The 22491-nt window shown below is 43.8% G+C and overlaps 1 protein-coding gene across 3 annotated transcripts in view; it reads right to left on the bottom strand.

The window, feature by feature from the left end:
* Window positions 1-6953: 6953 nt before the first annotated feature.
* The window catches only part of MOB2 (MOB kinase activator 2), a 106346-nt gene continuing 90808 nt past the window's right edge, over window positions 6954-22491 (bottom strand). For all 3 annotated transcript variants that reach the window (XM_072339015.1, XM_072339014.1, XM_072339013.1), the window contains exons 4-5: window positions 9694-9818; window positions 6954-8247 (exon numbers count right to left, since the gene is read on the bottom strand). In XM_072339015.1, coding sequence (XP_072195116.1) covers window positions 7937-8247; window positions 9694-9818 — 436 coding nt within the window. In that variant the 3' untranslated portion in view covers window positions 6954-7936. The remainder of the gene's footprint in view (window positions 8248-9693; window positions 9819-22491) is intronic.

Below are 22491 nucleotides of genomic sequence, written 5' to 3'. Positions count from 1 at the left end.
CTCCCAGCATCTTGTGCAGCCGCAGCCCCCTCGCAGGCAGGGCAGTGCAAGAAGCTGGAATGTTCTTGGCTCAGCACTGCCTTGCAGTAAATAAAGCATCGCTGTGTTATCAGCACTTTTTCTCCTTAAGCCAAAACATAGCAGGTACAGTGAAGAAAGCTGACCCTATTCCAGCCTCAACCAGAAGAATTAGAAAAGACTGAATAGACTGAGTTGGTCAAATCAGTGTGGCAAAGGTAATGGCAGTGAGTCATTGAGCGGGGACTTAAACGGTTTAAGAAAGACGCACTGATCATTGTTGCTTCATGTGAGAAACGCTCAAAGTCAAACTTTTGGGGTGAGGCAAGGATCTCAGTGATGGCAGCAGAGTTTGTTATTGCAATATCATGCTGTCACGGTGATTTTTGGTTACCAGTATTCCACATCATAACATCATGTAGCGCATTGGGAGTTAAAGTGTTAATGCTCCAGTTCCAGGTACCTGTTCAGGAGAGAAGAACTCCATTCCCCAGGGGGCTTTGCAGTCAGAGAGGAGATAGAACTCCTGGCAAGGTCACCTGATTGGGCTTTTCTCTTTGTTGCTCTTCACCTCTCCTTGCTGCTGCCCATCCTGACTGCGTGCATCGCTTCAGTATTACTGTAAGGCCTATGGCTTTCAGAAACTCTCTCATGATATGTGATATATTAGCTTCAATTCTAATTATATTGTGTTATAGTGTGTTATCTTGCATTCCAATACCATATTTAGTAAATCAGTTTGTTTCTCCTCAGATCATTGTTGCTGTTTTTAATTATTTTGGGGTTCCCTTTTCCGGAGGTGCGGGTTTTGCAAAATCCCTCTGCCTCACTGGTCATGGAACCGGGCCGAACCAGCCCATAAACTGTTGACACAGGTGCACATTGCCTGTTGGCAAGGGAGAAACTGCGTGCTGATCAGTGTAATCCATCCCGTTATATACCCTAAACCGGATGCAGGTAATGCTCTTCTGACGCTTGCTTGGTGGTCGAGCATCTCAGGCTCACCATCTCCCCGACACTGTGGCTATGCTGTTTCCATACAAAGTGGTCACCAACCTGTTGTTTTTGGTGTATTGTACCATGAAACAGGTGGGCAAATTTTCTTAAAGCATGTTGACTTTGTTCTGTACTAGGATCTCCATTCTTCCTGCACACCTGCCTTATCTTATTCCTGTGCTCAGTCCTACCCATGTCAAAATGCCCCACGAGTGGAAGAAAAGCAATCTACCCTGTCAGTGCTCTGAACTAGTGGAAGAAAAATGACTCACCTGACTGCTTCACTGTTTCATGAGAGGGTTCGGTAAAGGCCTACACTACATACAGAAAATGTTGGTCCCACAACAAAGGCCTGCTCTGCATACCAAAATCATCTGCTTCACTGCAAAAACACAATCTACCTCCCACACTTCAGCTGATGGAGGACTGCATAAGGTCATCGGCCTCACTGGGTTAAGTTATAGGTCTGATTCTGAATGAACAATAATTCTGGCTCCTGGTTCCACTTCTGCCTTTGTCCTTTCCCTTTGCTCTCTTGTGTGCTCTGATAGGTTCAGAGCGCAGGAGCTGACACAGCTGCTGGATTATCACACCATCCCAGGGAAAGCACCTGGGTTTTTCTGGCTTAGTTGTCAGCTTCAAGAAGGGAACAAAATGGTGCTGCTCAGGGAAAAACTCCTCAGCAGTGTTAAAAACACAGGGCTCATCTGGATTGGTTTGTGCTGTATGGGAGTAGAGGGCTGTGACTTGCAGTATTTACCTTCTGAGATTGCAGTGAAGAGTCTGATGGATGAAAGTGGGCTCCCCTCAGCTCAAGTTGAATGATGGTAGTCCCTCTGCATTTTACACTGCAGAGGAGTGAATATGTAAGAAAATTTCTTAGCTTAAGTATAGCAGTTTTAAGTTTGACCAACTCGCTGTAGCTTTCAGTCTTAATTTTAATGTTGCTGCCACGTGGGGACTCGGTTTGGTTAGTGACCCAAGCAGGGGCCAGCTACCGCCCTTGGAATTGCTTTCAGAGCCCTATCTCCCAGGTTTGGGTGAAACCAGCCGACAGCTCAAATGCTCAGAGTGGGCAAAAATAAAAGAGATGAGCAGATGGAAGCTACTTGCTTCATCATGAACACCTGGCTTTGAAAAAGGCCAGTGTTTTCATGTCATGGACTAGAAGTCATTCACCAGCAAAATGAAACAGCGCTCTTAGAAAGAACCTGAGCTTTTTACTTGAGGAGCACCTGGATCAGAAATGAATGTGAATCCAATAATAACAGTTAATTAAACTGTTAGAAGAGGTGTTTTAATCTCACTCCTCCAGCTGTAAGTTTAACTTTTGCCTTCATCAGGGAGATTATAGTGAAGTGCAGAGTGCTTCTAATCCAGTCAGAATTCCTGAATGGATCAGAGTGTTTGTCCTGCTTTCACGTTTAAGCAGTTGTCACACCACAGTATTAACTTAGTAACGCGATAGCGACCTTGAACTAAATTCAACCCAGGGGCTCAATGTGGGCAGGAGAAAGGGGATTCCAGGGTATCTGTTCTGCTCAGCGGTCTGTGGACTTTAATGCAGCAAGGCCAGGTTTGTACAGGTGTCAAACTACCCCTTAGCCAGGTGGAGCCTAAAGAAGCCACACTCAGATCCTGCTCAGTCCTGAGGGCTCCTGAAAGCATGAGTGGTTCATCAAGACCATGAGCAACAGAGACAAGCTGCAGCCTATCTCAGCCTGCGTTTCTTGTGCTGCTCTGCAGAACACTTCTGTTGAGCTGCCTCCTGCAGCACAGTCCTTTAGCCAGGCAGCCCGGAGCTGCTCGGCACAGAGGTTCTGGCTGAGCACTGCTGGTTGTGAAGCAGGGCAGCTATGGCTCGTTCCCCGAGTGTCCCCCAGTCTCTCCTGCAGCATGTTATAACTGTGCCTTTTGCCCTGCGACCTGTCAAGGAGCAGGGGGAGTTCGTGGCTCTGAGCACGTGATACAAACATGCTGTTTCTCTGTGCTGTACAGCTGTTGCAGAAGAATTGGCAGTTGCAAAGGGCTGAATGTTATTAGACATTCAGGTGACACCATGTGTGTGGTGCTGCAGTGCTGAGCGTTGTGTGAGCTGGAACTGATCTGACTTAAGCCCTGAATTCAAATACTGGGTCTGTAGTGGAAAATCGCCTGTGGAAGGAGCTGTATCTGTCCAGCTGGAAATTGCTGCCCTGGCTTTCCTTTCTCAGTAGGAGTCATCCCATTCTTCCCAAGCGTTTGGCTTTTTTTGGCTGTTTGGCAGCATGATGCCTGCCAGTGTCTGTCTGCAGTGCCTGCCTGCTTTTCCTGGTACCTACTTCTGAACGTCATCTTTCTGGGAGTGAGATGAGGCACTTGCTTGCGTCCCATTGGGTCACTTGGTGCAATCACAAAATGGCTTGGGTTAGAAGAGACCTCAAGGATCATGAATCTCCAACCCCCCAGCTGCAGGCAGGGCCGCCAACCTCCACATTTAGTACTAGACCAGACTGCCCAGAGCCCCATCCAGCCCGGCCTTGAACACATCCAGGGATGGGGCATCCCCAAACTCTCTGGGCAGCCTGTGCCAGAACCTCATCACTCTCATGGTAAATAGGGCGAGCTGAATAGAGAATTGGGGCAGTTAAAGCAAGTATGGATGGTTTGCAGTTCTGCAGGCTGTGAATGTTGCTGGTATGAAAATAAGTGTGTTTGCAATGATGAATAGTAGTATTCATTGAGGTCCTGGTCTCATTGCATTTGAAGGTGTGCAAAGAACTACCTGCACCAGCAGCAGCCCTTCTCAAATGCTGGGACCCCAATGCTCTGATCACAGTGCAATGCCTGTTCCATAGAATTAATCTGAGCTGGGTTTAAGCCATTTTTAGACCAGTAAGACTATTAAAATATTCATTGTTATTGTTTGTGCTCTCTTGAAAACGTCCTTAAGGTTTGCTGTTCTGCTCTTGTGGGTACAGCTGATCTTCAGGCATAATTTGTCTTCTGCTTTTTTCTGATTTTCACTCTTACTAAGACAGGTTTTGTAGCCACAAGGATTAAAGTTTGCTTTCTGGAATTGTTGAATGTCACTAAACCTGCTTGAAAAGAATGCAGTGAATCTTTATGGTAAGGATTCTATATAGATTTCATGTAAATGTAATAAACATGGATTTTTCAGTATCAGTTTCTGCTTCTGTTCTGAATTGTCCTTTGTAAGTAGCTGCATATCTGCCCTGTGCAGGAGGAAAGCATTACCTGACAGCACCCCCTTTCAGACCCTGAAGCAGTTCCAGCTGCAGCTCACAGTGAGCACGTTTGGCTGACAGTGAGGGAACCTCAGCACCAGAGTCTCTCTGTTCACTTATGCTCATCAGAAAAGTGTCCCATAAGAAGCAAGATTGATTTCTCTTAACATACGTGGCTAAAGGTTGTTGCTCGTACATAAAATGATGGTGCTCAGTGGGATTTCTGCCATGTTAATTTACTGCAATTCTCAGGCAAGAAAGAAGGGAGTAGAGATGTCTTAACTGGGCTGAAGTAGATGATGCCTGATTCAGTTTGTCTTGCCATTTCTGGGACTTCGTGGAGTGGGCACAGAGCTGGTCAGGGAATGTAACCCCACAAAACATAGGTGAGACTGCTTGTAAGAGAACACCTTTAGTCTCTGATGGCTTCAGCTCTCGTTGCCGTAGTTCGAGGCTTGGAGATTTGTTAGGGGTTCTGCAGTGGCAAGTGTAAAGCTGGGAGTTTATTTAATGAGACAAGACCTTCAAAAGGCATCTGTGCTTAGGTGATAGCTCAGAAAGTTTCTGCTGGCAGTTTTTGTTTCTTCTGTTATGTAGTGGCTGTGCAACAATAGCATAGCGCTTAATTGATCTGCAGGGGAGGATGGTTTGAACTTGAAATAAAGAGGTGGCTCTGTTGTTCCAGCAGCACTTCGATCAAGTTACAGAGCACCCTTACTTAAAATAGTGATGTGACAATTTTGTGTTGCGACCTAATGCCCTCCTTGAGGTGCACAGGGATTGGGGCTCAGTTCTTGTATTGTTTGGCTGCTTGGTGAGCTGCGGTGGGCTTAGGCTGTCACTGGTAGGCTTCAATGGCATCACCCAGGCTGAGTCTGAGGACTTCATGGTAATTCTTTACCGTTTCAGTGTAATGCAGTAACCACTGAAGTGTGCGCGGACACTTTGAGGTTGTTCTTAACAGTAACGTTTCCTCCTGGCAAGAAGAATGTTAGCATCGGCACTCAGTTCAGTGGTTTTCCTTATTCCTATTGTTAATATCAGCAGGGTGGGCCACACTCAAGTCAGATTATTTGTTTTCTCATAAGCTGGTTGTAAAATGCATTTAAAAAATTACTGTGCTAGAATGAAGCTTTTTTACTGCACAAATGTAAAATGTCTGCAGATTAAACTCAGGGCAGCAGCCATGAGCAACACCTGGCTTTTCTAGATGTACTGCGGTACTTCACTGTATTCCTGGAAGCTGATTTAGTGGTTTGCAGCTCTTTGTCAAGGCATGGACTCCTGGCACACTGGGTGCTGTCAGCGCTTCCTATGGAAAGGTAAGGTGTGTCCATCTTTGCATTTGATAACTACGACTCTGAGGTTTCAGTTCACAGCATGGAGCTATGAGTTAGAGAATTGAACTGGCTCTTGTTCAACGCAGCCTTTCCCAGGTGTGTTTCTAAGTGCCCTTCATTATGACTGCAGAGGCCTTTGCACAAGTAGATAATTACCAGAAATATTTAAATTGTTTTACTCACTGTTTCTTTCTTACCTTAATCTCTACTGCCCATTGTCACTGCAGGTGCTAAGTACAGGGGCCCTACAAATGCCGTTGTTCTGACAGCTTCTGCTGACTTCTGATAAACCAACTCCACACAGTTTTTCCCTTCAGACATTAATGTAGGGAGTTGTTAAGGGAAGGCTCAGAACACTGAGTGAAGAGAAAATGGGAATTTTCACCTGGAGGTGGTGGCAGCAGCAGAAATGCCTGGTGAGGAAAGACTGCACTCAGACAGGCTGTGCTAACAGCATCTGGGTGAGCGGGTCAGCAGGACAGCAGCACACCTGACTGCTGACTGACAGGGTACCCAGTCTGTACAAATGGAAGGTGGCGCCTTGGGGCTGACAGAGGTTGTTTTCTCTTACTTGCTTCTCTGCTTCCCTTTTCTTGTGCTCATGCCTTTTTGCTCTTATTTTCCCCTCATGTTTATAGCTTCTTCCCATTATTCGTTTATACTTTTTTTTTTCCTTCCTTTAGCTGTTGCTCTTCTATATCACTTAACATTTTTTTCTTGTGCTTTTTTTCTGCCTCCTTGCTTGCTTGTGCTTCTCGTCATTTCTCTGTGAAATGGTTCTCATTGCTCTTGTGCTTTCTCTCCATCTCCGCTTTCCTACTGACTTCTTATGCAGTTGAAGGACTTGTTGAGGAAGCCTTTCTGAAATACATGCCACGTCAGTTACTAATGATGTAAATACCTTAAAAGCAGTAGCAACCAATCCACAAAGACTGTTTGCTACAGGTTTGGCTGAAGCACAGTCACAAGCCAAACCTGGCTTTTTCCCAACTGGAAATCTGGAGTGCCAGAATTCATAGGCAGGGACAGAGTAATGTTATTGATGCAGATACTGGGATACTGTATTTGCTGCAGAGTATCCAGGAGCACGCTAGGTAGTGAGAATTTAAAAGTGTGCGCTAACAGGAAAGCTGTTTCCATCTGTGTGTTGCTTATCCTTGGAGTCTGCAAGCTGACCTGGGGAGAGGAGGCTCCTAGCAGTACCAGAAAGGACAAGGAATTGATGATAAATGCTAGCTGACAGGGTGGAAGACAAATACCTGTTTATAAAGCTGTTTGACAACAGAGTTAAGAGCATTCAGAAGTGAAAGGGAAGCTCTGGGGGTGGACTGCAGTTACTTTTGGCGCTGCGAACACAAAACCAAAGCTCACGGCTGATAGATTTGTTTTTATTATTATAGAACAGATGAACTAAAATAAGCCAACAATATAATTTTATGCCAACAGCCATCTTTCTAGCACAGGCGGTGACGGATTCAACGTGCCCTTCTCCTCCCTCCCCGGGCCTCCGTTCAATGGGAAACACGTGGTGGCATCTCTTGCACATTGGTTTTAGACCAGTGATCTTACTCTTTTCCCAGGCACATCTTTATAAATAAAAAGAGGAGGCGGAGGGAGCAGGGAAGAGAGCATATATGTTGTAGGAGCAAAAAGCAGAAAGGCTTGTGGATCCTCTTGCACATTCACATGTTGTGACCAAGTAGATGTAACAACTGGAGAATCGTGCCCACTCTCAACATGTAGCAAGCCCCTAGTTGCTACTCTAGTCAAGCCAGGAGTTTCTTCCCGTTCCAAGCTAGCAAAGGGCAAGATGCACTCAACTGGGAAGTTTTTGCAGGGGTCAGGGGCAGTCTAAGTAAAAACCAAACCAAAAAACCTCCCCGCCCCCCAAAAACCCAAACAAATCTGCATTTTAAGCCACTTCAAAGTAAAAGTCACTTCTTATAATATAATAGGTACTTTTTAAATGGCGAGACCACCATCCTCGGAAGATGGAGGGCTTGCGCTCAAGACCAAAGAAAGAAAAACCAAAACAACCAAAACAAAACAAAGAAATAAGAGTGGCCCCACTCTCAGGCTTGGCTCTTCTCTAAAAACAGCACTCACCATCCATCTGAAAAGGTAAAAGGAGGAGTGGACAGAAATAAAATAAAATCGGTGCAACTTCTCGCCAGGTGGCGCATTAAACCAAAGCTCCGTACAGTCCCGTATGACTACACGTCCTGTGGTGGCAGCATAATTTCTTTCAGCTTTCATAGCTGTATATGCCTGTATGTATATCTGAACGTATACATACACATACACACATAATATATAATATTGTTTTTAATGTTAGTTTTGATCCTGTAGGAGGGCTCATCTCTCTTTCACGTGGTTCTGTGCTCCTGCGCTGTTGCTGCTCCCGTTGCCGCTCCCATTACTGCTGCTCCCGCTGCTGCTGCAGAGGACCTCTGTGAGGTCGTCCATAATGGTGGTCTCTTTAAGGTCCACCAGGTTGAACTCCCTGATGAATAGGATAAAATGTGTGTAGAGCGTGTTTAAGTGTCCGTGCAGCTCCAGTGCCAAAGTCTCCTTAAAGTGTGAGGAGTAGATATGGGCCAGCACGTGGAACAGGTACTTGCAGATCTTCTTCACTAAGGACTCAAACGAGTTTGGAAATTCTTTGCCTGAAAGGAAGACAGAAACACCACACAGTTCACCTTGAGTCCCACAGCAGCATTTATTCTGGCAAAACTGGGTAAGCACAGCGAGCTCACCTTAAAGAGGTAAGGTCTGAAGCACATTCATTTAAAGTTAAGACTGCGTTTCTATGATCTGTGATTTTAAATCCTGAAATGTCTTTAAACCACAACACTTTTTGTTACTGGCTGTAGGAAATAATGAGATTATTCAGGGTTCTTACATAATTTGTTCAGGAGTAGCATATTTTTCTGCTGGAGACACATAGTATATGTGGTAATCCTATTCGCAGACCATGAAATGGAAGCTAAGGTACATGGCAGACTTGCCTTATTTCATTATTGAAATGTTATCAAATAGAAAGGTAATGAAGGGATACCAGATGCCTTCTGTCAGGTGCAGTCTGAATTAGGACTGCTGGAGCAGTACTGTGCCCTCCTTGTATAAGACACCTATTGGACAACTGCTGCTTGCGATGCTGACAGGGAAACTGAGACAAGAACAAAAATAGAAAGCGGGTCATTCTGTGCATGGTGGACTGTAAGAAGCATGTTACTGGTCTGTAGTGTGTCATGGCCACACTGGCAGATGACTTAGAAGAAAGGCCCTCATTGCTCTTTTGGATTAGCACATTTTAAACCACCAAAATAACAGCCTTATCTGCTGCTGGCTCACCAGGCACCGCCTTCTTTCTAAGTAAATGCCATTACAAAGATATTGTAATGTCCTAGTTCCCCAGGTACCTAGAAAAGAGATGTAAGAAACCAGCTACTTTTATTCCTGATGAAGCCTATCTACAATAACTTCTGCTCCACAGGTATCAGCCTTCTTTCCCTTAATTGAAGGGAATGCAGTCTTGTTAAGATACAAATTCGAGTGAAAATTACTTTTCTGTTGTTTTAAATTACTTTTCCGTTGTTTTTCAGTTCTGAAAAATGATTTTCTTATTTAATCTTTGCAGGGGAATGGAGTCTAAACAACATGAGGGTAAAAAAAAGCCATGTTAGGCAAGGAAGAGGAGCCATGCTGCTGGTAATGCAATTTATTTCCCACTTAATGCGTCAGGGTTCTAAAAGAAATTGTACTAACAAGGTTAAGTTTTACTGGCAACACGCTGTGTTTAATACCCACATAGTGACTGTTCTCTCTGAACACAGGCTGCTTCCTGGAAGACCTCAAAACACTTAAAGAAAAAGATGTACCAGTGGTGAAATGTTAGCAAAGGGGGCGGGACTGGGAGATTTTCATCCCAGTTCATATGCCCAAAGTGCAGTTCTTTGACACTGCAGGAATGAACCTGAAGAAAAATAACCCCTTAAAAATATACTATGAAAGCTGTCTGGTATTAATGCATAACCTGAGTGTCAACGTGCATGTTATTTTTTAGCATCTCCAAAGAGCCACATGAAGCACCTGTCCAAGGGCAAGCATACCGTATTTTGTTGGAAAGACGTCCTCATCTGTCACAAGTTTCTGCACTGAGCTCATGACGAAGTCAACGTACTGAGGAGCCGTGCATTTGATCTTCTTCCCCCGCTCGTCATACCAGTAGTACTGTCTGTGGAGAGACCATGTTACACCACATTACACCTCGGATCCTCAGCTGAACTCCTAAGAGGTGAACTTCTAAATAATATAAAGCCACTGCAACATTACTAAGGTAGATTGTAGCTGCCACAGAGGTGATGGACTTTCTATTTCAAATGCCCTACATTTCTGTTAGTTAGGTTTGCCTAACCCCATCAATTTAGTCCAGAGCCCTGGGAAGTAACAGTGAGCCCAGAAAGCCTGCTGACAAGTCTCTGAGGTGAGCTGCCCTGGTGAGGGCATCCATGATAGACTGAGGGTCTGCAGCCTACAAAGCTGCACAGGAAGGCACCTTATAACTACTTCACTGTTGCTGCCTTAAAAAAAAGAAGCATAAACAGGAGACCTGACATATAATGCCACAAAGCTATTAAACTTGTAGTGCAATATTATTAAGCAGACAGAAGATGGCTCCAAAACACCAGGCTGAAAAAGCCTTAAGGTACTTGGGAGTGTTTTTAACAAATCCTGCTCCAAAATAGCATCTGGGGACTCTTTTCATGGCCCTTTTGGGCATCCCTAACCAGGTGCCTCAGAACCCTACTGCTTCATTTCCAGTATCAGCAAACATTTGGATTTAACATTTGACTCTACCAACAGGGCCTCATTCTGTGAGATCTTAATAGGAATGGGACCGTGAGCATATTGTGAGGCTTCTGAAAAGCACCTGAACTTGATCTCTTAACTGTAATCATCTTGATCAGCCATCAAAACAGAACAGAAACATTCTCTTAATAACCATTACAGACACCCAAAAAAGGAACCTGAAGGCTAAAAAAGCACTCAAGATTTGTTCCCTCTTTTTTTGTTTCTTTAAATGATGGTTGACTAAAGCACTTCTGTCACCAAAAGCAGCTAGTGGCTGCATTAGATACACACAGTAAGAAATGTTTTATAGATGAAGAAGTGGGCTAAAACTTTTGTTTCTTATCAGAGTTGAACAGCAGAACTCTTACTTCAAACAGTCTAAGCTCCAGGTGCAGAATTGTTTCATTATGAGACTGAGAAGGATATTGTATTGCAGGAGTGCAGAGGTAAGCTCAAACTTAAGGGGGAGAAAACTAGCTCAGCTCATTTTTAGTATGTGGTGCTTGGTCTCTCTGTTGATTCTTCCAAAGGGCATAAATATGAGAAAGAGGATGAAAACATCAGGCATTAAAAGCAATGTCAGGCACTGAAATTAAGCATGGACTATATTCATCACTGCTTATTTCATTTATACAGTGCACATATAAAGAATTAATTATGCAATGTAGCGTACAAATGTAAGCTAGGACTGTTTCCTGAGTCCAGTCCAGCTTTAAGGTGGAGAAGCACAGTCCAGGGCACCTCGCTGAGAGATTTCGGGTATTAGACCTAGGGATGTTTCAGTGTTGGCAAGAGACAGCACTGTGTGTGCCTCATTTTCTCAGTCTGGAAAACCAACTATGAAAGAGTGAAGAGTAGAGCTGCACTTAGGAGAAAAACAAAATCTCAATAACTGGAGATCAGGAAAAACAGACAGTTCCACAAACACACAGATCACGGACAGGACAACATGAAACGAACGGATCTGCTACAACATCCCATGGTGTACAGTTTGTTCTCTGCTAATAAAACAAAAAAAAACCTGACACTAAGGGGGATAATAGCAAGGACAGGGCTGTTAATAAAACAGAAGCAAGACAAATAAAAAAGTACTGAGAACAGAATGTGGCTGTCAATCAAAAACTCACTGTGTGCATAGTAATGTGTGTGAGTGCGTCTAATTAGACACAATGTGTGTGAGTGCGTCTAATTAGACACAATGTGTGTGAGTGCGTGGAATTAGACACAATGTGTGTGAGTGCGTGGAATTGGACACAATGTGTGTGAGTGCATCTAATTAGACACTATGTGTGTGAGTGCGTGGGATTAGACACAATGTGTGTGAGTGCGTCTAATTAGACACAATGTGTGTGAGTGCGTGGAATTAGACACAATGTGTGTGAGTGGGTCTAATTAGACACTATGTGTGTGAGTGCGTGGAATTAGACACAATGTGTGTGAGTGCGTCTAATTAGACACAATGTGTGTGAGTGCGTGGAATTAGACACAATGTGTGTGAGTGTGTCTAATTAGACACTATGTGTGTGAGTGCGTGGAATTAGACACAATGTGTGTGAGTGTGTCTAATTAGACACTATGTGTGTGAGTGCGTGGAATTAGACACTATGTGTGTGAGTGCGTCTAATTAGACACTATGTGTGTGAGTGCGTGGAATTGGACACAATGAGTGTGAGTGCGTGGAATTAGACACAATGTGTGTGAGTGAGTCTAATTAGACACAATGTGTGTGAGTGCGTGGAATTGGACACTATGTGTGTGAGTGCGTCTAATTAGACACTATGTGTGTGAGTGCGTGGAATTGGACACTATGTGTGTGAGTGCGTGGAATTAGACACTATGTGTGTGAGTGTGTCTAATTAGACACTATGTGTGTGAGTGCGTGGAATTAGACACTATGTGTGTGAGTGCGTGGAATTAGACACTATGTGTGTGAGTGCGTGGAATTAGACACAATGTGTGTGAGTGCGTCTAATTAGACACAATGTGTGTGAGTGCGTGGAATTAGACACAATGTGTGTGAGTGTGTCTAATTAGACACAATGTGTGTGAGTGCGTGGAATTAGACACAATGTGTGTGAGTGCGTCTAATTAGACACAATGTGTGTGAGTGCGTCTAATTAGACACAATGTGTGTGAGTGCGTGGAATTAGACACAATGTGTGTGAGTGCGTCTAATTAGACACAATGTGTGTGAGTGCGTCTAATTAGACACAATGTGTGTGAGTGTGTCTAATTAGACACAATGTGTGTGAGTGCGTGGAATTAGACACAATGTGTGTGAGTGCGTCTAATTAGACACAATGTGTGTGAGTGTGTGGAATTAGACACAATGTGTGTGAGTGTGTCTAATTAGACACTATGTGTGTGAGTGCGTGGAATTAGACACAATGTGTGTGAGTGCGTGGAATTAGACACTATGTGTGTGAGTGCGTGGAATTAGACACTATGTGTGTGAGTGCGTGGAATTAGACACAATGTGTGTGAGTGCGTCTAATTAGACACAATGTGTGTGAGTGCGTGGAATTAGACACAATGTGTGTGAGTGTGTCTAATTAGACACAATGTGTGTGAGTGCGTGGAATTAGACACAATGTGTGTGAGTGCGTCTAATTAGACACAATGTGTGTGAGTGCGTCTAATTAGACACAATGTGTGTGAGTGCGTGGAATTAGACACAATGTGTGTGAGTGCGTCTAATTAGACACTATGTGTGTGAGTGCGTGGAATTAGACACAATGTGTGTGAGTGCGTCTAATTAGACACAATGTGTGTGAGTGCGTGGAATTAGACACAATGTGTGTGAGTGTGTCTAATTAGACACTATGTGTGTGAGTGCGTGGAATTAGACACAATGTGTGTGAGTGTGTCTAATTAGACACTATGTGTGTGAGTGCGTGGAATTAGACACTATGTGTGTGAGTGCGTCTAATTAGACACTATGTGTGTGAGTGCGTGGAATTGGACACAATGAGTGTGAGTGCGTGGAATTAGACACAATGTGTGTGAGTGAGTCTAATTAGACACAATGTGTGTGAGTGCGTGGAATTGGACACTATGTGTGTGAGTGCGTCTAATTAGACACTATGTGTGTGAGTGCGTGGAATTGGACACTATGTGTGTGAGTGCGTGGAATTAGACACTATGTGTGTGAGTGTGTCTAATTAGACACTATGTGTGTGAGTGCGTGGAATTAGACACTATGTGTGTGAGTGCGTGGAATTAGACACTATGTGTGTGAGTGCGTGGAATTAGACACAATGTGTGTGAGTGCGTCTAATTAGACACAATGTGTGTGAGTGCGTGGAATTAGACACAATGTGTGTGAGTGTGTCTAATTAGACACAATGTGTGTGAGTGCGTGGAATTAGACACAATGTGTGTGAGTGCGTCTAATTAGACACAATGTGTGTGAGTGCGTCTAATTAGACACAATGTGTGTGAGTGCGTGGAATTAGACACAATGTGTGTGAGTGCGTCTAATTAGACACAATGTGTGTGAGTGCGTCTAATTAGACACAATGTGTGTGAGTGTGTCTAATTAGACACAATGTGTGTGAGTGCGTGGAATTAGACACAATGTGTGTGAGTGCGTCTAATTAGACACAATGTGTGTGAGTGTGTGGAATTAGACACAATGTGTGTGAGTGTGTCTAATTAGACACTATGTGTGTGAGTGCGTGGAATTAGACACAATGTGTGTGAGTGCGTGGAATTAGACACTATGTGTGTGAGTGCGTGGAATTAGACACTATGTGTGTGAGTGCGTGGAATTAGACACAATGTGTGTGAGTGCGTCTAATTAGACACAATGTGTGTGAGTGCGTGGAATTAGACACAATGTGTGTGAGTGTGTCTAATTAGACACAATGTGTGTGAGTGCGTGGAATTAGACACAATGTGTGTGAGTGCGTCTAATTAGACACAATGTGTGTGAGTGCGTCTAATTAGACACAATGTGTGTGAGTGCGTGGAATTAGACACAATGTGTGTGAGTGCGTCTAATTAGACACAATGTGTGTGAGTGCGTCTAATTAGACACAATGTGTGTGAGTGCGTGGAATTAGACACAATGTGTGTGAGTGCGTCTAATTAGACACAATGTGTGTGAGTGTGTGGAATTAGACACAATGTGTGTGAGTGTGTCTAATTAGACACTATGTGTGTGAGTGCGTGGAATTAGACACAATGTGTGTGAGTGCGTGGAATTAGACACTATGTGTGTGAGTGTGTCTAATTAGACACTATGTGTGTGAGTGCGTGGAATTAGACACTATGTGTGTGAGTGCGTGGAATTAGACACTATGTGTGTGAGTGTGTCTAATTAGACACTATGTGTGTGAGTGCGTGGAATTAGACACAATGTGTGTGAGTGCGTGGAATTAGACACAATGTGTGTGAGTGTGTCTAATTAGACACTATGTGTGTGAGTGCGTGGAATTAGACACAATGTGTGTGAGTGCGTGGAATTAGACACTATGTGTGTGAGTGTGTCTAATTAGACACAATGTGTGTGAGTGCGTGGAATTAGACACAATGTGTGTGAGTGCGTGGAATTAGACACTATGTGTGTGAGTGCGTGGAATTAGACACTATGTGTGTGAGTGTGTCTAATTAGACACAATGTGTGTGAGTGCGTGGAATTAGACACAATGTGTGTGAGTGCGTGGAATTAGACACTATGTGTGTGAGTGCGTGGAATTAGACACAATGTGTGTGAGTGCGTCGAATTGGACACAATGTGTGTGAGTGCATCTAATTAGACACTATGTGTGTGAGTGCGTGGAATTAGACACAATGTGTGTGAGTGCGTCTAATTAGACACAATGTGTGTGAGTGCGTGGAATTAGACACAATGTGTGTGAGTGGGTCTAATTAGACACTATGTGTGTGAGTGCGTGGAATTAGACACAATGTGTGTGAGTGCGTCTAATTAGACACAATGTGTGTGAGTGCGTGGAATTAGACACAATGTGTGTGAGTGGGTCTAATTAGACACTATGTGTGTGAGTGCGTGGAATTAGACACAATGTGTGTGAGTGTGTCTAATTAGACACTATGTGTGTGAGTGCGTGGAATTAGACACAATGTGTGTGAGTGCGTCTAATTAGACACAATGTGTGTGAGTGCGTCTAATTAGACACAATGTGTGTGAGTGCGTGGAATTAGACACAATGTGTGTGAGTGCGTCTAATTAGACACAATGTGTGTGAGTGCGTGGAATTAGACACAATGTGTGTGAGTGTGTCTAATTAGACACAATGTGTGTGAGTGCGTGGAATTAGACACTATGTGTGTGAGTGAGTCTAATTAGACACAATGTGTGTGAGTGAGTCTAATTAGACACAATGTGTGTGAGTGCGTGGAATTAGACACAATGTGTGTGAGTGCGTGGAATTAGACACTATGTGTGTGAGTGCGTGGAATTAGACACAATGTGTGTGAGTGCGTCGAATTGGACACAATGTGTGTGAGTGCATCTAATTAGACACTATGTGTGTGAGTGCGTGGAATTAGACACTATGTGTGTGAGTGCGTGGAATTAGACACAATGATTGTGAGTGCATCTAATTAGACACAATGAGTGTGAGTGCGTGGAATTAGACACAATGTGTTTGAGTGAGTCTAATTAGACACAATGTGTGTGAGTGCGTGGAATTGGACACAATGTGTGTGAGTGCATCTAATTAGACACTATGTGTGTGAGTGCGTGGAATTAGACACTATGTGTGTGAGTGCGTGGAATTAGACACAATGATTGTGAGTGCATCTAATTAGACACAATGAGTGTGAGTGCGTGGAATTAGACACTATGTGTGTGAGTGCGTCTAATTAGACACAATGTGTGTGAGTGCGTGGAATTGGACACAATGTGTGTGAGTGCATCTAATTAGACACTATGTGTGTGAGTGCGTGGAATTAGACACAATGTGTGTGAGTGCGTGGAATTGGACACAATGTGTGTGAGTGCATCTAATTAGACACTATGTGTGTGAGTGCGTGGAATTAGACACAATGTGTTTGAGTGAGTCTAATTAGACACAATGTGTGTGAGTGCGTGGAATTGGACACAATGTGTGTGAGTGCATCTAATTAGACACTATGTGTGTGAGTGCGTGGGATTAGACACAATGTGTGTGAGTGTGTCTAATTAGACACTATGTGTGTGAGTGCGTGGAATTAGACACAATGTGTGTGAGTGAGTCTAATTAGACACAATGTGTGTGAGTGCGTGGAATTAGACACAATGTGTGTGAGTGCGTGGAATTGGACACAATGAGTGTGAGTGCGTGGGATTAGACACAATGTGTGTGAGTGCGTGGAATTGGACACAATGAGTGTGAGTGCGTGGGATTAGACACAATGTGTGTGAGTGCGTGGAATTGGACACAATGTGTGTGAGTGCGTGGAATTGGACACAATGTGTTTGAGTGCATCTAATTAGACACAATGTGTGTGAGTGCGTGGAATTAGACACTATGTGTGTGAGTGCGTCTAATTAGACACAATGAGTGTGAGTGCGTGGAATTAGACACAATCTGTTTGAGTGAGTCTAATTAGACACAATGTGTGTGAGTGCGTGGAATTGGACACAATGTGTGTGAGTGTGTCTAATTAGACACTATGTGTGTGAGTGCGTGGAATTGGACACAATGTGTGTGAGTGCGTCTAATTAGACACAATGTGTGTGAGTGTGTGGAATTGGACACAGTGAGTGTGAGTGCGTGGAATTAGACACAATGTGTGTGAGTGTGTCTAATTAGACACTATGTGTGTGAGTGCGTGGAATTAGACACAATGTGTGTGAGTGCGTCTAATTAGACACAATGTGTGTGAGTGCGTGGAATTGGACACTATGTGTGTGAGTGCGTCTAATTAGACACTATGTGTGTGAGTGCGTGGAATTAGACACAATCTGTGTGAGTGCGTGGAATTAGACACTGTGTGTGAGTGCGTGGGATTAGACACTATGTGTGTGAGTGCGTCTAATTAGACACTATGTGTGTGAGTGCGTCTAATTAGACACTATGTGTGTGAGGGCGTGGGATTAGACACTATGTGTGTGAGTGCGTGGAATTAGACACTATGTGTGTGAGTGCGTGGAATTAGACACTATGTGTGTGAGTGCGTCTAATTAGACACAATGTGTGTGAGTGCGTCTAATTAGACACTATGAGTGTGAGTGCGTGGAATTAGACACTGTGTGTGAGTGCGTGGGATTAGACACTATGTGTGTGAGTGCGTCTAATTAGACACAATGTGTGTGAGTGCGTCTAATTAGACACAATGAGTGTGAGTGCGTGGAATTAGACACTATGTGTGTGAGTGCGTGGAATTAGACACAATGTGTGTGAGTGCGTCTAATTAGACACAATGTGTGTGAGTGCGTGGAATTGGACACTATGTGTGTGAGTGCGTCTAATTAGACACTATGTGTGTGAGTGCGTGGAATTAGACACAATCTGTGTGAGTGCGTGGAATTAGACACTGTGTGTGAGTGCGTGGGATTAGACACTATGTGTGTGAGTGCGTCTAATTAGACACTATGTGTGTGAGTGCGTCTAATTAGACACAATGAGTGTGAGTGCGTGGAATTAGACACTATGTGTGTGAGTGCGTGGAATTAGACACAATGTGTGTGAGTGCGTGGAATTAGACACAATGTGTGTGAGTGCGTCTAATTAGACACAATGTGTGTGAGTGCGTCTAATTAGACACAATGTGTGTGAGTGCGTCTAATTAGACACAATGAGTGTGATTGCGTGGAATTGGACACTATGTGTGTGAGTGCGTCTAATTAGACACAATGTGTGTGAGTGCGTCTAATTAGACACTATGTGTGTGAGTGCGTCTAATTAGACACAATGAGTGTGATTGCGTGGAATTAGACACTATGAGTGTGAGTGCGTCTAATTAGACACAATGATTGTGAGTGCGTCTAATTAGACACTATGTGTGTGAGTGCGTCTAATTAGACACAATGAGTGTGAGTGCGTCTAATTAGACACTATGTGTGTGAGGGCGTGGAATTAGACACAATGTGTGTGAGTGCGTGGAATTAGACACAATGTGTGTGAGTGCGTCTAATTAGACACAATGAGTGTGATTGCGTGGAATTGGACACTATGTGTGTGAGTGCGTGGAATTCGACACTATGAGTGTGAGTGCGTCTAATTAGACACAATGATTGTGAGTGCGTCTAATTAGACACTATGTGTGTGAGTGCGTCTAATTAGACACAATGAGTGTGAGTGCGTCTAATTAGACACTATGTGTGTGAGTGCGTCTAATTAGACACAATGAGTGTGAGTGCGTCTAATTAGACACTATGTGTGTGAGTGCGTGGAATTAGACACAATCTGTGTGAGTGCGTGGAATTAGACACAATGTGTGTGAGTGCGTCTAATTAGACACAATGAGTGTGATTGCGTGGAATTGGACACTATGTGTGTGAGTGCGTGGAATTCGACACTATGAGTGTGAGTGCGTCTAATTAGACACAATGATTGTGAGTGCGTCTAATTAGACACTATGTGTGTGAGTGCGTCTAATTAGACACAATGAGTGTGAGTGCGTCTAATTAGACACTATGTGTGTGAGTGCGTCTAATTAGACACAATGAGTGTGAGTGCGTCTAATTAGACACTATGTGTGTGAGTGCGTGGAATTAGACACAATCTGTGTGAGTGCGTGGAATTAGACACAATGTGTGTGAGTGCGTCTAATTAGACACTATGTGTGTGAGTGCGTCTAATTAGACACAATGAGTGCGATTGCGTGGAATTGGACACTATGTGTGTGAGTGCGTGGAATTAGACACTATGTGTGTGAGTGCGTGGAATTGGACACAATGTGTGTGAGTGCGTCTAATTAGACACTATGTGTGTGAGTGCGTCTAATTAGACACTATGTGTGTGAGGGCGTGGGATTAGACACTATGTGTGTGAGTGCGTGGAATTAGACACTATGTGTGTGAGTGCGTGGAATTAGACACTATGTGTGTGAGTGCGTCTAATTAGACACAATGTGTGTGAGTGCGTCTAATTAGACACTATGAGTGTGAGTGCGTGGAATTAGACACTGTGTGTGAGTGCGTGGGATTAGACACTATGTGTGTGAGTGCGTCTAATTAGACACAATGTGTGTGAGTGCGTCTAATTAGACACAATGAGTGTGAGTGCGTGGAATTAGACACTATGTGTGTGAGTGCGTGGAATTAGACACAATGTGTGTGAGTGCGTCTAATTAGACACAATGTGTGTGAGTGCGTGGAATTGGACACTATGTGTGTGAGTGCGTCTAATTAGACACTATGTGTGTGAGTGCGTGGAATTAGACACAATCTGTGTGAGTGCGTGGAATTAGACACTGTGTGTGAGTGCGTGGGATTAGACACTATGTGTGTGAGTGCGTCTAATTAGACACTATGTGTGTGAGTGCGTCTAATTAGACACAATGAGTGTGAGTGCGTGGAATTAGACACTATGTGTGTGAGTGCGTGGAATTAGACACAATGTGTGTGAGTGCGTGGAATTAGACACAATGTGTGTGAGTGCGTCTAATTAGACACAATGTGTGTGAGTGCGTCTAATTAGACACAATGAGTGTGATTGCGTGGAATTGGACACTATGTGTGTGAGTGCGTCTAATTAGACACAATGTGTGTGAGTGCGTCTAATTAGACACTATGTGTGTGAGTGCGTCTAATTAGACACAATGAGTGTGATTGCGTGGAATTAGACACTATGAGTGTGAGTGCGTCTAATTAGACACAATGATTGTGAGTGCGTCTAATTAGACACTATGTGTGTGAGTGCGTCTAATTAGACACAATGAGTGTGAGTGCGTCTAATTAGACACTATGTGTGTGAGGGCGTGGAATTAGACACAATGTGTGTGAGTGCGTGGAATTAGACACAATGTGTGTGAGTGCGTCTAATTAGACACAATGAGTGTGATTGCGTGGAATTGGACACTATGTGTGTGAGTGCGTGGAATTAGACACTGTGTGTGAGTGCGTGGGATTAGACACTATGTGTGTGAGTGCGTCTAATTAGACACTATGTGTGTGAGTGCGTCTAATTAGACACAATGAGTGTGAGTGCGTGGAATTAGACACTATGTGTGTGAGTGCGTGGAATTAGACACAATGTGTGTGAGTGCGTGGAATTAGACACAATGTGTGTGAGTGCGTCTAATTAGACACAATGTGTGTGAGTGCGTCTAATTAGACACAATGTGTGTGAGTGCGTCTAATTAGACACAATGAGTGTGATTGCGTGGAATTGGACACTATGTGTGTGAGTGCGTCTAATTAGACACAATGTGTGTGAGTGCGTCTAATTAGACACTATGTGTGTGAGTGCGTCTAATTAGACACAATGAGTGTGATTGCGTGGAATTAGACACTATGAGTGTGAGTGCGTCTAATTAGACACAATGATTGTGAGTGCGTCTAATTAGACACTATGTGTGTGAGTGCGTCTAATTAGACACAATGAGTGTGAGTGCGTCTAATTAGACACTATGTGTGTGAGGGCGTGGAATTAGACACAATGTGTGTGAGTGCGTGGAATTAGACACAATGTGTGTGAGTGCGTCTAATTAGACACAATGAGTGTGATTGCGTGGAATTGGACACTATGTGTGTGAGTGCGTGGAATTCGACACTATGAGTGTGAGTGCGTCTAATTAGACACAATGATTGTGAGTGCGTCTAATTAGACACTATGTGTGTGAGTGCGTCTAATTAGACACAATGAGTGTGAGTGCGTCTAATTAGACACTATGTGTGTGAGTGCGTCTAATTAGACACAATGAGTGTGAGTGCGTCTAATTAGACACTATGTGTGTGAGTGCGTGGAATTAGACACAATCTGTGTGAGTGCGTGGAATTAGACACAATGTGTGTGAGTGCGTCTAATTAGACACTATGTGTGTGAGTGCGTCTAATTAGACACAATGAGTGCGATTGCGTGGAATTGGACACTATGTGTGTGAGTGCGTGGAATTAGACACTATGTGTGTGAGTGCGTGGAATTGGACACAATGTGTGTGAGTGCGTGGAATTGGACACAATGTGTGTGAGTGCGTGGAATTAGACACTATGTGTGTGAGTGCGTGGAATTAGACACAATGTGTGTGAGTGCGTCTAATTAGACACTATGTGTGTGAGTGCGTCTAATTAGACACTATGTGTGTGAGTGCGTGGAATTGGACACTGTGTGTGAGTGCGTGGAATTAGACACAATGTGTGTGAGTGGATCTAATTAGACACAATGTGAGTGCGTGGACTTAATTAGACACTATGTGTTTCACTATATGTCTGTTTCCAGACTGCCTCAACACACCAATCACACCTACGTGTCTATCAGGTTAACCAATAACTGTTGCCAGTGCTTCAGTGATCCACTCTGTACTGCACAGTACTCAGGTTCACAATCCATCTGCTCAGCTGTGGTTTGTCCAACACAACACGCATCTGTATATCTAGTATTCATTAGGGCAAAGGTTTTTTTGTTTTGGGTTGGTTTATTTAAAAAAAAAAAAAGCAGGGGCAACGTGGCTCTGTCACAGGCCCAGTTGGAGTTGAAGAGATATGCAGCTATGAGGCAGTTCTGCGTGGTCTTTTTGAGAACAGCTAGGAAAGGCAGAACATACAAGTAAGTGCTATGCAAAGTTGTCATTGGAGTTTTTTGGCGAACACAGTCAGTTATAAACAGGGCCCTTAAGGCTGACCCGCATGGAGGCACAGAGCTGGGTGAACCCGCGCTCCATACAAGAACAAAAATGAAGCCTGCAGTTTGCAAACATGCCTCTGCCATCTGCCTCCAAATACAGGAAAATAACTGGCTACCATTTTGCTCAACACAAACCATTCCAAGTGTTTCACCCGCATGTAGACGTGCTTCCTGTTATTCCCTACTAGTGTAATTTTCCATTTTCCCAAACAAAGGATGGGAACAGGAACCTTGTGCTATCAGCCCTCACCGCTAAGAATACAGCCTGCAGCTGAAGCCACATGGAGGCACTTCCTTTCTTTATTCTGCAGCCCGATC

Source organism: Excalfactoria chinensis, chromosome 5, assembly GCF_039878825.1.
Source record: "Excalfactoria chinensis isolate bCotChi1 chromosome 5, bCotChi1.hap2, whole genome shotgun sequence".
Taxonomy (NCBI): domain Eukaryota; kingdom Metazoa; phylum Chordata; class Aves; order Galliformes; family Phasianidae; genus Excalfactoria; species Excalfactoria chinensis.
The sequence above is the reverse complement of the archived record's forward strand: the minus strand, read 5'-3'. Positions and strand labels throughout refer to the sequence as shown.